The 13682-nt window shown below is 33.2% G+C and overlaps 3 protein-coding genes across 5 annotated transcripts; 1 reads left to right on the top strand and 2 right to left on the bottom strand.

Moving 5' to 3' along the window:
• LOC105201975 (cilia- and flagella-associated protein 91) lies at positions 1-4165 on the bottom strand. Of its 2 annotated transcripts, XM_039455988.1 has the most exons (10): positions 3958-4165; positions 3759-3868; positions 3361-3635; positions 3011-3219; positions 2482-2830; positions 2077-2405; positions 1777-1965; positions 1422-1717; positions 1057-1315; positions 1-990 (listed from the first exon to the last, which is right to left on the bottom strand). In XM_039455988.1, exons 3-10 carry the CDS (start codon positions 3629-3631, stop codon positions 865-867), a joined length of 2028 nt encoding a protein of 675 aa, XP_039311922.1. In that variant the 5' UTR covers positions 3632-3635; positions 3759-3868; positions 3958-4165; the 3' UTR covers positions 1-864. The 2 variants fall into 2 exon arrangements, with proteins under 2 accessions (XP_039311922.1, XP_011168595.3); XM_011170293.3 differs by having other exon boundaries at positions 3759-4165.
• Positions 4166-4298: 133 nt separating this feature from the next.
• Positions 4299-9532, bottom strand: LOC105201976. Of its 2 annotated transcripts, none has more exons than XM_011170294.3 (4): positions 9335-9532; positions 8680-9203; positions 7479-8065; positions 4299-7386 (listed from the first exon to the last, which is right to left on the bottom strand). In XM_011170294.3, the coding sequence occupies exons 2-4, from the start codon at positions 9188-9190 to the stop codon at positions 5203-5205; spliced, it is 3282 nt and encodes a 1093-aa protein (XP_011168596.1). In that variant the 5' UTR covers positions 9191-9203; positions 9335-9532; the 3' UTR covers positions 4299-5202. The 2 variants fall into 2 exon arrangements, with proteins under 2 accessions (XP_011168596.1, XP_011168597.1); XM_011170295.3 differs by lacking the exon at positions 9335-9532 and adding an exon at positions 8142-8185 and having other exon boundaries at positions 8680-8854.
• A 141-nt stretch (positions 9533-9673) lies between these two features.
• LOC105201977 (thioredoxin-related transmembrane protein 1) lies at positions 9674-13632 on the top strand. The gene is made up of 5 exons (XM_011170297.3): positions 9674-9939; positions 10243-10404; positions 10562-10736; positions 10825-10926; positions 11011-13632. Exons 1-5 carry the CDS (start codon positions 9782-9784, stop codon positions 11317-11319), a joined length of 906 nt encoding a protein of 301 aa, XP_011168599.1. The 5' UTR covers positions 9674-9781; the 3' UTR covers positions 11320-13632.
• The last annotated feature ends 50 nt before the right edge of the window (positions 13633-13682 follow it).

The raw sequence follows: 13682 nt of genomic DNA, 5'->3' as shown, positions 1-13682 counted from the left end.
ATAATATTTTTAAAAATATTATTTTAGTAAATTGTACATTAATGTATAATTTGATTAAAATAATATCCTAATATTATTTTAGTGGAATAAAATATCTTTAAATATTGAAAGATACATATTGGTTTTATTTATAATGTTATATAAGTTCATTGACGTATGTATAACTGATTTTATCATATGTAAAGTTATGTAATCAATGATATATAAAAGACTGTAATTCATTGAACTTTAATCAGCATACAGTGGCTCGATATTTTATCACCAATTTAAACACTTCATAACTCTAACTAAGCATCTAAAATGAAAAAAATATTTGTCGAAATACGTTGTATATAAGCTCTAAAATAATTTACTATTAATGGCATAAAGATACATAATCGATTGATATTGGAAAAGTATGATAAATTTAAAAACGGACAATTAGCATATTTTATACAGAGTGTCTTTAAAGTTTATTCCTACTCCCTATAAACGGTTCAAAATTATGAAAAATCGCGAAATACATGTTCAATCATTTCGAGTAGCTATACTCTTTCAAAGAGGTTAGTGGGGAGAAGACATCATTTAAAAGCGAAAAATAATTTAAAAACATTTTTCATAATTTTGAATCATTTTCAAAATATAGGAGGTGAACAGACTTTATAGACACATCATGTATTGATTATAAACTACATTGTTAATATATTTATCAATCTGTATTTATGTAAGTGATTATATTCGGAAGTTTAATAAACCACTTGTACATTTTCAGCATTACATTACAATTGTTAACAATTGTTAATTTTTATTATAAAAAGATACATATATTATATATATAGATAATAGTTTTCAGAGCAAAGTTATCATAAAGTAATTTTCGAGATATTATTGAGTTTCCGTTAAGGAATCGCTTTGTGAATTTATTTCCGAATGGTTTTCCAAATTAGCTTGTTTTTTATCTTCAATATCTATTTTGTGAATTTCTATTTCTTTTGCCTCGATATCTTGCTCCTGGAAAAATTAACGAATATTTTTATATGAAAAATGATGCAATATAAGCGAATCATCAATCTTTACCGTATCTTCATTCACGTAAATTGTTTTTATATCATCGTTTTTTTCGTAAATTTTTTGAACTTGCAATGGTTCAACCGTAACTTGTGATGGTTCAGGTGGTAAATCTAAAATTTTTTCGTAAATTGAAATAAATGCATTCTGCATATGACTTTGTTGCTGATCGCGTATTTTTTTCCTTATATTGTGCTTTTCTACTTCGGGTAAAACAAAATTGTAGATCATATCTGCTACCAATTTCTCATCTGCCAACTTGTCAGCACTGCGAAAATATTATATTTTATACATTACTTGGAATTTTTACATATATTCGATATTTAAAAATAATTTGTTCATACATATTGATTTTGAATAAATGCACGTCTTACTTTTCTGCGGCAAGTTTCGACGTAGCATCCACTTTATCACAAATTTCTAAGATACGTTCTTTAGCCACCTTATCGGATACCCAATCGATTTCTTCCTTCACAATGTCCTCCAAGTAAGCTTCTACCGAGTCCTGATTTACTTTCACGATTTGTTTGAACATCTCGTCGAATTCTCGTCGTCGATTACGTTCCATTTGTCGCCTTCCAGCTTCGGCGGCTTCTCTCATACATCTTTCTCTTTCAGCAAGCAAGGCAAAAGCATGAGCTCTACGTTCATCCTCTAATCTCACCAGCTCCTGCAGATGAAGACCAGATAATAGAGGAAATTATTCCTATAAAAGATTACAAGTCTTACCTTGTTGAGAAAATCTAGTGTTCCACAGACTGTCTTTCCCTCTAAAGAATCGAGAATCTCACACAAATGATCTTCTTGTGTTGATTGATCGTTTATTTCTGTCTCTTCATCGCGATCCTCCTGCTCGAGCGCTTGAGTCGATTGTAGTTCTTCGATTAGCTCCCTGCATCTATCGCGTCCTTTGTACATCTATAAAATAAAACTTTTATTTTTCTTGTATGATGCAAACACAATTCTATAGAATCCATTATAGTTTTCTATATTTATTTTAAGTACACAATGATCTGATCTATAATTTACCAGACATTGTATCGCTCTGCCTTTAACAAGCTTTTGAATAAATGTAGCAGACTCTTCCCGTTGTTTCTGCTTTTTGTCCCAGATCCCCAATCTACGCGGTGTGGTCGGAAAAGTTGGCTGTTCGTGATTACGTCTCACTAATTTTGGGCCTTCATCTACGGTTTTGACTTTCATTCGAATGGCTTTTAGATCGGAATGAAGCTGCTTCAGTTTTTCCTCCGTCCACCTGGTTTCTCGTATACAGATGTCTATCGATTTAGACCCACGTTTAGTTGTTTTCGGTTCCTCGATAGCTGGTAACCAACTGAGCGTTGTATCTTCTTTTATTTCTAAGTAACAATTGCAATAAATGGAGCAGCAGAAATTGCATATTACAATCTAATTATTTACGTCAATTATACTCACGTTCAATATAACTTTCGCTTCGAAGTTGCTTTTGCAAGATTTCGTGTCGTCTCTGGGGATGTTCGCCGAAACGCATTTGCGGTGCATACAGATCGGACTTTGGATCGATATGCCGTTCAATTATATCGGGTTTGCGAGGTTGCTGCTCATTACGGTGTCTTTTACATAATTTTCGTAGATCTCGTTTAAGATTATGCCTAATACTCTTGATTTGATTGTCCCGATATTTCCCCAATTTGCTCTTGAGCCTACTGAAACGACCCTGCACTTTCTTCTCGTATTCCGACTCACGACTTTGCAGCAGATCTCTCATCAGGTCGAGACGTAAATCCATTATGAATTGAATCTCCTAAAATTATCACATAGTTGAAGAAAAAAAAATATTACATTTATTACATTATTAGGTATATGAGTAAGATTTTTACAGGCTTGAGAAAGTTAATATTTACGTATTTAAAGAAAGAAAAAATGTAGATATTATGTTACAGATAAATAATTAAAATTCTTCTTTGAGTTTTGGAACACTCACTGACTCCCGAAATGCCCATTCTTCTATGTCTAAAGCCGTTATTATCGAATTTCGCATCTTTATGTTAGCCGGGGTATCCATTGGCGGTAGGATAGCTTCCCAAGCTTTCTTCATTCGCATCCTATTGATAATGTGCACCTCATGAACACCCGCGGGTAGTCCGTTCTTCCAAGTTAAATGAGCTAACGTCAACACTTCAGGATTGTGACCTAAATGAAAATTAGAATATCTACTAAAATCCTTGTTTTCAGTTTTGTTTCTTCTCATATTTTCTTCCTTTTTTTCACGATGTAATTCTTAACTCTTTTCATAAATCTCATGCAGTACGACTGCAATATAATTATTGTTACCTGAAATAATTTTACATGGTGGCTCCCAAGGTTCAGTTTGTGTTTCACTCTCTCTGTAATCAGTCTGTGTCTCTGCATTTTTATACGGCTCTGATTTAGAGAATGCAGTGCCACATCGTTTCTGTACATTTTGTAGAATCCCATTTAAGGTGTTCCGCTCCAGACAGCATGGGATATCTGGAGTCTGTACTATAAAAGGTACCAACGATCTTCGAAACTGCTTGTATGTATCTCCGTTAATCATTTCGATCGTTTTACCTTGCACAGCCATTTTTCTGTAAATTTGAAAGTTTATTAATTAATTCGACATCTTTGTAAAAATATTTTGAATTACAGGAGACTTGATGAACAATATTATACATATAAAATTATAAAATAAAAAGTGAGCGAAGACTTACTCAAGATTTAAAGAACAACTACAAAACTTAATCAAACTTCCTTTTGAAAGATCATCCCTGTAATCTTGAAATTTATTGTTATGTAGAACTTCAGGAGCTTCACGTGGCTTCTGAAAAAAAATGTAAACGCCAATAAATTTAAGAACCATAAATTTATATTCAAGTCTCAAATATGCTTTATTAATTAATAAACACTTACAAACAGTTTGGCTTTCCGAGTATTGGAAAATTTGAATTGGTTGTTACTGCTGCATACAGTGTAAGTGCAGTCCGCTAATGTATCGTCAAAAAATTGTTATTTATCGACTAACCATTAAACTTATGTGACATATATATCTTACGACGTTTCACGCTTCTCTCCGCCATAATTTGCATTGCACTCATTTATAACTTATTATATGCCGTATTTAAAACGTTTGGCTTATCTTATATTCTTACAAAAGCCACATGAACAAAGTATCTGTCACGTCTAATAATCCAGTATTGATCAAACAGTATGTCATAGCAGCGAAGATGTACGGGGAAAAATAAACGTCAACATTTGTCGATCAATGTATATTTTATATTCTTTGAATACTTGCGTTACACTTAACAATGATTAAATGTTTACATACGTTATCCTGCAAATGTAATTAATGAATTTTCAAGGATAGCAATATTATTCATAAACTTCATATAATAAGTCATTAATTTTCTCTCTTTCTTAAATTATAGTAAATGCACGTAAAGATGCTTATATAAATTGGTAGCACCAGAATATATTTTTTGTTAGCTATATAGATTATTTATATATATATCGAGTATAATTAACGTACATCGGAATATACAATTACTTAAACTTTGATTATCAATATGTGGTAACGTATTATATATTCATATTAACATTCCAATTTATATGCGTGTCGTAATTATTGTATTTAAATTAATACTAATATAACGTATACTTTCAACATTAATTATATTAATAACTTCTATGCAATCGTAAGTTATGATAAATTTTAGTATATGTATATATGTACACATAAAAAAACTACCAAAATCTTCTTTGGCACGTACAAGAATTTTTTCATTTGTATCTTTATTGGTATCTGCGTTTTAAAAAAACTTAATTATCAGTAAATAATTAACAGATATGTGATTATAGTAATTCCCTTCAAAATTAAACGATAAGTTTTAATTACGCGAGAGCAACAATATTCTTATATGTACAAAAACGCGCATATTTGCATCCTTTATATTTCGCGAAGAAAATTGCATATAAATATCGATATAAATTGCTTTTATAACAATTGATTAGAATTACAATTGTTATACTGTATACTTTTACAAATAGCGCACGAGAGTATATGATAATTTTTTAATCATTAACAACTCCATTAGAGAGTGTTATAATAAAAGTCTTCTCAATAATTCATATATAATTTGACAAGACCTTGCAGTTTCTTTAAACATTTAATTTACGCAATGGCTTAAAATAGCCGTTTCCAGAAGAGCCTAGATACCCTGGCCAGCTCTGATGCGTTGAAATGTGTTTGCACGTTTGATTAGGTAGCATATCCTCCGGACACACGCATTCCAGCTTCATCCTGTATATTGTCATTTGACCAAGCGCGAGTTTGGTATTCTCTCTATCCCTCGATTCTTGATACAATCTATAATTGACGCCTCGCTCGGATAAACATTCACCGATGATGTCGTCGTCTTTCTTATACTCGAGTTTATCCTCTAATAACGTTTTCTTCTTACGAATACACTCCAGATCAGCTTGAGATAGAATTAGAGACACGTCGGACGATGGTAACCAGAATGTAGAGAATACTAAGTCCACCGAAGTCTTTCCTTTGGATTCGGTGATGGATGGCAACAGAATACCAGTTGGCGCCTGCTTCTGAATACCACCGCTTGACCGATCGTCGTCAGTTCCAGAGTTTCGTTTCGTTCTTCGCTTCTGTCGTATCTTAAAATCTTTATCAGACATCGACGACGACATCGGCAATCGTTTTTTGTTAATCTTGCCTTTACTTTGATTTTTCAATGACTCTCGTTTAAATACTTTTTCTATACTGGCATCGTCGTCCGCGTCTTGGACAATGCTTGGAAAACTATGCTTGTAAACCTGTCTTCGCTGTGTCACATCTATCACTTTCTTAGTAGTGGTAGTTACATCTTGATGATCGGTGATTATTTGATTTTTAGTAACATTTGATGCTTCGGTATGTGTGTCTTCCGGTAATTCCGTACTTGCGTTTACGCTCATTATTTCTGTTAATTCGCTCATATTTAATGCACTCTGTGTTGTAGAAGTCCTGTCAATATTTGATTTATCGCTCAACACAGTCGATGATAATTCTTCTTGAGATTTTGAAGTTGGTAGCATTGATACATTCATTATATCAGCTTCATTCAAAATCAACGATAAATTGACTCGATTTAAGCCAATTGTCTTTTTGTCGTTGATTTCTTTCATTCCTCTCTCTTTTTCTGTGTCAATATCCTCGTGATTCAGTCGCACACTATGTTGCGTCAATTCAGGTGCTGAATAATTGCTAATTTCTTTATGAGAAATATTTTTTGAATATAGATCTTTAACTATGGCGATGACATTCCTCCGTTCTCGAACCACACCTTGCGAATAATCTATACTTTGCTGTCCCTCTTCCTTGTTACCATTCTCACTTTCGTATATATTATCGTACTCCGGCTGGACGTCATCTTCCATCCATTTGTTATCCTGTTTCCATGCTTGATCTACGTCTAAATTGTCTATGGTGTCCTCGGGATTGTGTTTCTTATGACTCTTGAATTCATCAAAATTGTCGTATACCGCGTCCGAGTCGTACTTGCTGATCTCGAGTATATTATTATCTTTGTGCTTAAAGATGCTATCCTTCCGATGATTTTTACGGACTTCCGGCGATCTCTCGGAAACGAGTGGTACGTTCGCGTAATTATCCGCAAACTTTAATCGCGGATAGAGCTTTTCCTCTTCTTTTAGTGCCTCGACCGAATTATTAAACTCTTTTGATTTCCAGTCCTCCGAAAAGTATAATGACAATCCAGGCGGCCCGACGTGCTGGCTCAGAGCCAGTAGTCTTGTGGTGAGCGTCGAATTAAATTTTAGGAAGCAGAGATCGGCGCGTGTTTGCGACATGAAACTCTGACCTTTCAAGAACTCGTATTTTTCCTTGACCCCCTCGTAATTTAAGCAATCGGTGGACCAATGCAGAAACCAATCGTTGCCGAATCCATCGACGGTGACTGACAGTCCGGACATTTGTCCACTCAAACTGTCTTCCATCGGTTTCTCGAGCAAAGGCTGTCCGTTACGACCATCTATGACTGTGGCCACAGTATAATAGTATGTAGACAAACCGTTACCTATCTGATGCTTTACCATAAAGTCCGGTACATCGTCGTCATTGTAATAACCAGGAATGGGAATGCTAATTACTTCAGAATTGGGAACTGTGTAATTCCAGATAGGTTCAAACGTGGATCCATTGTACGCCATAATCGTAGAATTGAACATAGCGGCGACAATATCCTCAATTCCATCTGACGTAATATCGATTAGAATCGGTGGCAACAGCGCATTTTTGCCAGTGTTGTGATTGAGCTTTCGCAATTGCTGCAACAAAAGCATTCAAAATGTAAATTATAACGCGATAATCCTTTTCTATTAAAACTGAATATACTTTTTTATGTTACACGACTACCTACCAAACCATCGCCGTAAAATATATTAGCTTGAGATACTATATATAATCCTCCGTCATCTTGCTGGCTAGTTGTAGCCAGAACAAATATGTTTTCTCCATCAGGATGCACTATAATTTGCGGTGCTGTGAACAGCTGCTCCGTATATGGTAAATTAATATTCCGTATAACATGGCCGTTTTTACCCGATATCACAAATATACTGCTCGCTTGAATATTGTCCGATTGTACGACATGCGACGCTATCACATCGCCAATACCATCGCTATCCATATCAGCTATAAATCTAGCATCATAGATGTCCAAGATTGTTTGCTGTTCTGAAGAATCAACATGGAAAAGTGGCATCTCCCATATTTTGGAGCCATCATGGCCGTCAATAGCTTGCAGGATCTCACCGCGTCCAGATATTATGCAATCCTTGATTTTGTCATCCGTTAAGTCTGCGCCACAGTCGACGGAAAGTATTGAATTGGCAGTCCAATGTGTCCAGATAATTTCACCAGTTTTACCATTCAGCGCTAGTACACCGCCTAGACATGGCGTTTGATTTCCCAAATATATAGTACAGATCTTTGCCGTCTCCATACCTGAATTTAAAAATCAATGCATCACTGTGACTGATTAAACTAACAATTCCATCGTAAAATAAAATTAATTATTCACCTCAGATTGCGTTAAGAAACATCATGTAAATGTGAAATCAAAATCTGTAAAAGAAGCAAACAAAATAAAAATAGCCAATTGCAAGTCACAATGCAACATAATATGTAATAGCACAGAAAATGATAAACTATACAAAGTGTTCAGCATTAAGTGGAAGATAACTTAAATTTAAGGAATGTTCTAAATGATAAAATAAGATAATCAAGAAGATAAAAATTGTGATTAAAGCTTTGTTTTTAATTATAAATATTATAATTTAAATATTCATGTGTTTAGGCACTTTTTATGTGAATATTTAAACATTTATAATTAAAAAATAAAATTTTAATTGAAATTTTGTTATTCTTGATTTTTATTTCATTTTATCTCATCTAGAATCGCTGCTTAAATTTTCTTCTACCTGATACCAAACACTTTGCATTATTGACCAAAAAAGCAAAAAAAAAAGAAAAAATTAAGATAATGACCACAAAAATGTCAATTTATATAAATTAAACAGTCAATTTATATAAATTATATAAATTAAACAGTTTTATACCTGTGCTAAATCCCACAATAATATCTTCAATTCCATCAGAGTTAACATCATTGCTCCTGAGTGGTGTCTCAGGTGTTAAATTTGGCAGCGATTTAATCCATAAAACTTTAGACGAGAGCGAGGTACATGGAATTATCTCCGATTCATTTGCAGAATTTTTTAATTCGGGTGTCATCCAGCTCTTCAATATTGTCAACGGCATTGGGAATATGTTTGCGGTAAATATACAAACTACGATTAAGCCTAACAGTATGATCAGCGCTGTAGTTCCACAGCACACCGGCACAAGGAGCATATTGTATGGGATCTTATTGTTCTCCAGATTGCAGGACTTTCTGCATTTTCTGCGAGGCGCCATGAGGGGCTGCTTCACCCCGCCGTCATCGTCCAATTTTAAGCCACCGTTTCTCCCATCCCTGATGAACACCTCGTCATCGATGTCAGTGAGATCATCGTCGTCGAGGCTGTCTCTCACCGCCAGTTTCGGTAAAGTCGGATATACCGCTGACATTGTCGTTAATATCCTGCAAAACGTCCTCGGCAAATTAAATGAGATTTTCACTCTTGTGAATTTTAACAGCTACGAATCGAGCGATGTCCAAATGGGCGAAAATATCGGTAAAAATTTTATGGGATAAAAAACAGATGTACGTACCTGGAGATGTGTAGTTTTTTAAACGCACGTAAACTTTTCTGAATGCGATGTCAATTTTCGTTCACATATACAATCGCCACGATCGCTCTCAAAGAGACGTCATGCTGCGGTTTTCTTTGCGATTAAAAAATGTATACAAATAAAATATACACGAACGTCAGTCATTTAAGCAGTGTGTCGCTGCGATCTTTTAGTTATTACGACTACCATCTGTAAAAGTAAAAAATAACTAAAATTGTCGATTTCCTCAGGAAAAATGCGTTCCGAAACTCACCGAAAGCAGCGTTGCTCGCTCGTTCACGCTCTATTCGCACTTTATTATTCGCGGTGGTCGCCGATGCAAATCGGGAATTATTCGTTCGGCGGCGGTTTACGACGGTTGGCGTCGTGTTCGGCGCCGGGTGAGTGTTGGTTAAAGTCGCCGACGTTGAGTCGTCGCATGTCAGGATGGGTCCCGTATTTTGCTTTATCTACGTCGCGCTGTTGTCCACATACGCGAATGCGGACGTGGACACGGACACGCGACGAACGAAAGATAGCCTGGTCAAGGAGCTCAACGAGGATAACTGGGATCTCATGCTCACGGGAGAGTGGATGGTTGAGTTGTAAGTAATATCGTGTACGTCGACATCGTCGTGGCTGATGGCGTGTCAAAAAAAGTGTCCGAATTTATCGTTGACGAACGTAAAACTTCTCCCATGAAGAATATATGGGATATAGACAGCGCATATTTAGCTTTACTCAATGAAATATATATGTTTTATAATTAGTAATACATTGTGAGAGTTTACTTATATGTTAAAACCAAGTTTTATAATTATATGTGCCTGTGTATCTAAGTGTATATTGAAATCTGAGAAATTATTTGTATAATTTATTAGAATCTAATATATTATATTTTTTGTTAGTTATGCGCCATGGTGTCCAGCTTGTAAAGCACTCGAACCAGTCTGGGAAGATCTTGCATTATGGAAGAAGGATTTAAATATCAATGTTGGAAAGATAGATGTCACAGATTCTCCAGGTCTCAGTGGCAGATTTTTAGTTACAGCCTTGCCTACAATATATCAGTAAGTTTGTTATACAAAATAATTTATGTTTTGCTGTTATGCATATTGTGTAGACTGATATAATTATTTTCTAATCTTTTGCAAATTAAGGATTAAAGGAATTTGTATAAAATTATATATATTTTGTATTGTACATTTAAAAACTTTTGTTTTGTAGTGTAAACAATGGTATATTTAGACAGTATAAGAGCCCGAGAGATAAAGCCTCCTTGATTGAATTTGTATCTAAAAAGACATGGATGAAGGTAGAGCCAATATCTAATTGGAAAAGTCCAACCTCATTCCACATGTCATTTTTAAGTCAATTTTTCAAACTATCTCAAGTACTACGTGTAAGTATATATATTTTATACAGTATGAAATTATATTCTGTTATAAAAATTTTAATGGAATATTTTTTATTTTTCTAATCAATTTCAGAACATCCACAATCAACTCTTGGAAGATGTTGGAGTACCTGTGTGGGGTAGTTACTTGATTTTTGCTATTGCAACAGTCATTTTGGGCACAATATTAGGATTGGTGAGTGATACAGTAGTCAGATATATTTTACATTAGATTTCAAATAGCTAATACAAGTGATGTTAATTATATTTGCTATTGTAGTTTATTGTGTGCTTGATTGATGTCCTGTTTCCACAAAAACCTGTACAACAACAAGGCAAGAAGAAACAGGCTGGTGCAACAGCTGGTACTATTCAGGAGAAAAATTCAGAGGATGATGAAATTGCAGAAAACATTGGAGATGATTTAATAGACGAAGAGGAGTCTGAGGCAGAAGAACTTGAAGCAAAAGAATCTGAAGGAAAGGAATCTGAGGCGAAGGAAGTTGAAGCGAGTGAGAAAGATAAAGATACTAAAGCTGATACCAGTAGTCCCAATGTTCGCAAGCGTAAGCCACGCAAGGCTGACTAGAAGTATTAATTCATTTAATGTAAATATTCAACAAACGTGAATTAATTGCGACTAACCCTTGGTGGTATACTCCTGAAGTCATTCCTGTGCATTAAAATGCGCCAGTGCGATATAATCATCTCTTATTTCAAAATGTGGAAAAGTAATGTGGATTATTCAAGGATGGATTGTTCAAGGAAATGATTCAATGAAACTGTTGTGTCTGCCGTTTTTCTCGTATATGTTTAAAAATTTCAGTGAAAGAAAATTTCAGATCATTGTAAACATTTTTTTTAATCCACAAATACATTTTGAAAATTTGAAAATGGATGCCTCAGGTATTATTCAGTGAAATTTTAGGATTTTGCAGGCGAATGTTCTCAGGGCTTAATCCTCTCGTTGAAGCAATGAGAAAATGTAAACATGTTTGAAGAACCTTTCCAAAATTATGACAGATACATTTAATAAATTAACAAGTTGTTTATTAGACGATAGCTAAAGATCTCTTTGAAATAACTAAAAAAATCTTTAATTTTTTTTATGAAGCACTTTTCTATATGTGTTTTCTAAAACGTTTGAGACTGCAAACAAGGCTTATAAATCGAAATATTTGTATAACCTTTTTTTGACAGAAGAATAAGTCTAAAAAAATATTTGATATTATTTTTTAAATAATTTACATTTCATATAGTGATAAAAGAAAGTGATATTTGTATGATAACATCACGTTTAAGTATCTAATCTTTAGCGATCGGAAGAAACTATAATAGCATTTATTACACCTTCTTTAACAGCTTTCTACAATAAGCTGTTAGTACTCGGTTAGTCAACACATCATACTAGTTATAAGTTAGAATTATAAGTTATAAATCTTAGGAAACTTGCATCCAGAATAAGTCATACTAGATTGTTGCGTCAGTCTATTCTGATCAGTTCTCTCGATAAAAAGATAGCAATCACATATTGCTTTTTGATTGGCCAGTCATAATCTGTTTTAAATTATAAGAAATGGAATTTGGCCATTCTCATGCAGTTACTGATTACTGACTTATTGTCATATGACATACTACTAACTCACTTATAATTTGTGCCTGATGTATTACAGTTTATTGTAGAAAGTTACAAGAGTTACGAGACCATTTATAAATCTATTTATTGATTATAGTTGATATATAAAAATATTACTCTATTTACAATTTCTTTTTTTGATCATATTTTTGAATGAAATGTTTTAAATTAGCAAAGAATTAAATTAGCAAAATGAATTGAGAATTACTTAAGAATAACCATTACTTTTATAAAACTTATATATGCACACATTTTTCAAGATTAAATATATATAGTATTTCGTAAGTACAGCCATTTAACATATAATCACACATTTATTTATATAAAAAGCAAAATCATGTCTTCATAAAAACTGATATTCTAATTAAAGTATTAATGTAATATATTAATAATTGATGTTCATTGTTATCAATAATTAGGAACTATGGTGATTGCATGTATGTTTCTGGCAGCTTTTATATAATCTTTTTGTGTGACTATATAATTTGTATACATATGTATTTTATTCATGCTGATTTTTCTATGAATTTAATTTTTTTTCTCTCTCTCATAACAAACTATAAAAATTTCTATCAATAATCTGTGAAATTAATTTAACAAGGAAAGTGCTACAATGAACACTACTCTCTTTTACAATAAAACTAAAATTGCATTTTTAAAGGCCTATTCATGGTGTAAACCATGGGCCTACTTAAACTCGCTACATTCAAACTTATAATATTTTTTGCTGATATTCATGCAATATAAAAAAAGGATCTTTAATTAGAAAGGATGTGAGCCTCAAAAAGTTTCTTTTACTTCATTGCAAGCATCTATCTATGCTACTATACTTCCAATATCAATAAGTAAAATCTCTGTTCTTAAAAGAGTACAATTATTAAATATTGCTTACATTTTCATTCTTTGCATATATATTTGAACACGATTCTTACTGAATTTTTGTTTCTATCACATTGCAATGTCTTCCGCATATTATTTTCAATGTCAGATTAAAATTTCCATGATAACAATGACATTTATTTATATAATATAAAATTTCATTATTTTTTTATATAATATAGAACTTTTACTATTTTGCTGTTCTGTTCAAGTTGATTTTTCTGCTTTATTAATACACGATTTATATTTAGAATTGTTCTTTTTTGAATAAATAGAATGTTATCAGTTATTCTAATAGCACAAGAAAGAACTTTCACTGGCGTGAAGCTAACAAAATCTCTGTAATATTTACTGCCTGATAAAATTTTAATAAACAATTTAAATTAATGATACAATTTTTATTGATCTTTTTTTGAAATATCCATTGATCCTATATT

Source organism: Solenopsis invicta, chromosome 1 (assembly GCF_016802725.1).
Source record: "Solenopsis invicta isolate M01_SB chromosome 1, UNIL_Sinv_3.0, whole genome shotgun sequence".
NCBI lineage: Eukaryota > Metazoa > Arthropoda > Insecta > Hymenoptera > Formicidae > Solenopsis > Solenopsis invicta.
Note: the sequence above shows the minus strand (reverse complement) of the source record. Positions and strands in the feature narration are given on the sequence as shown.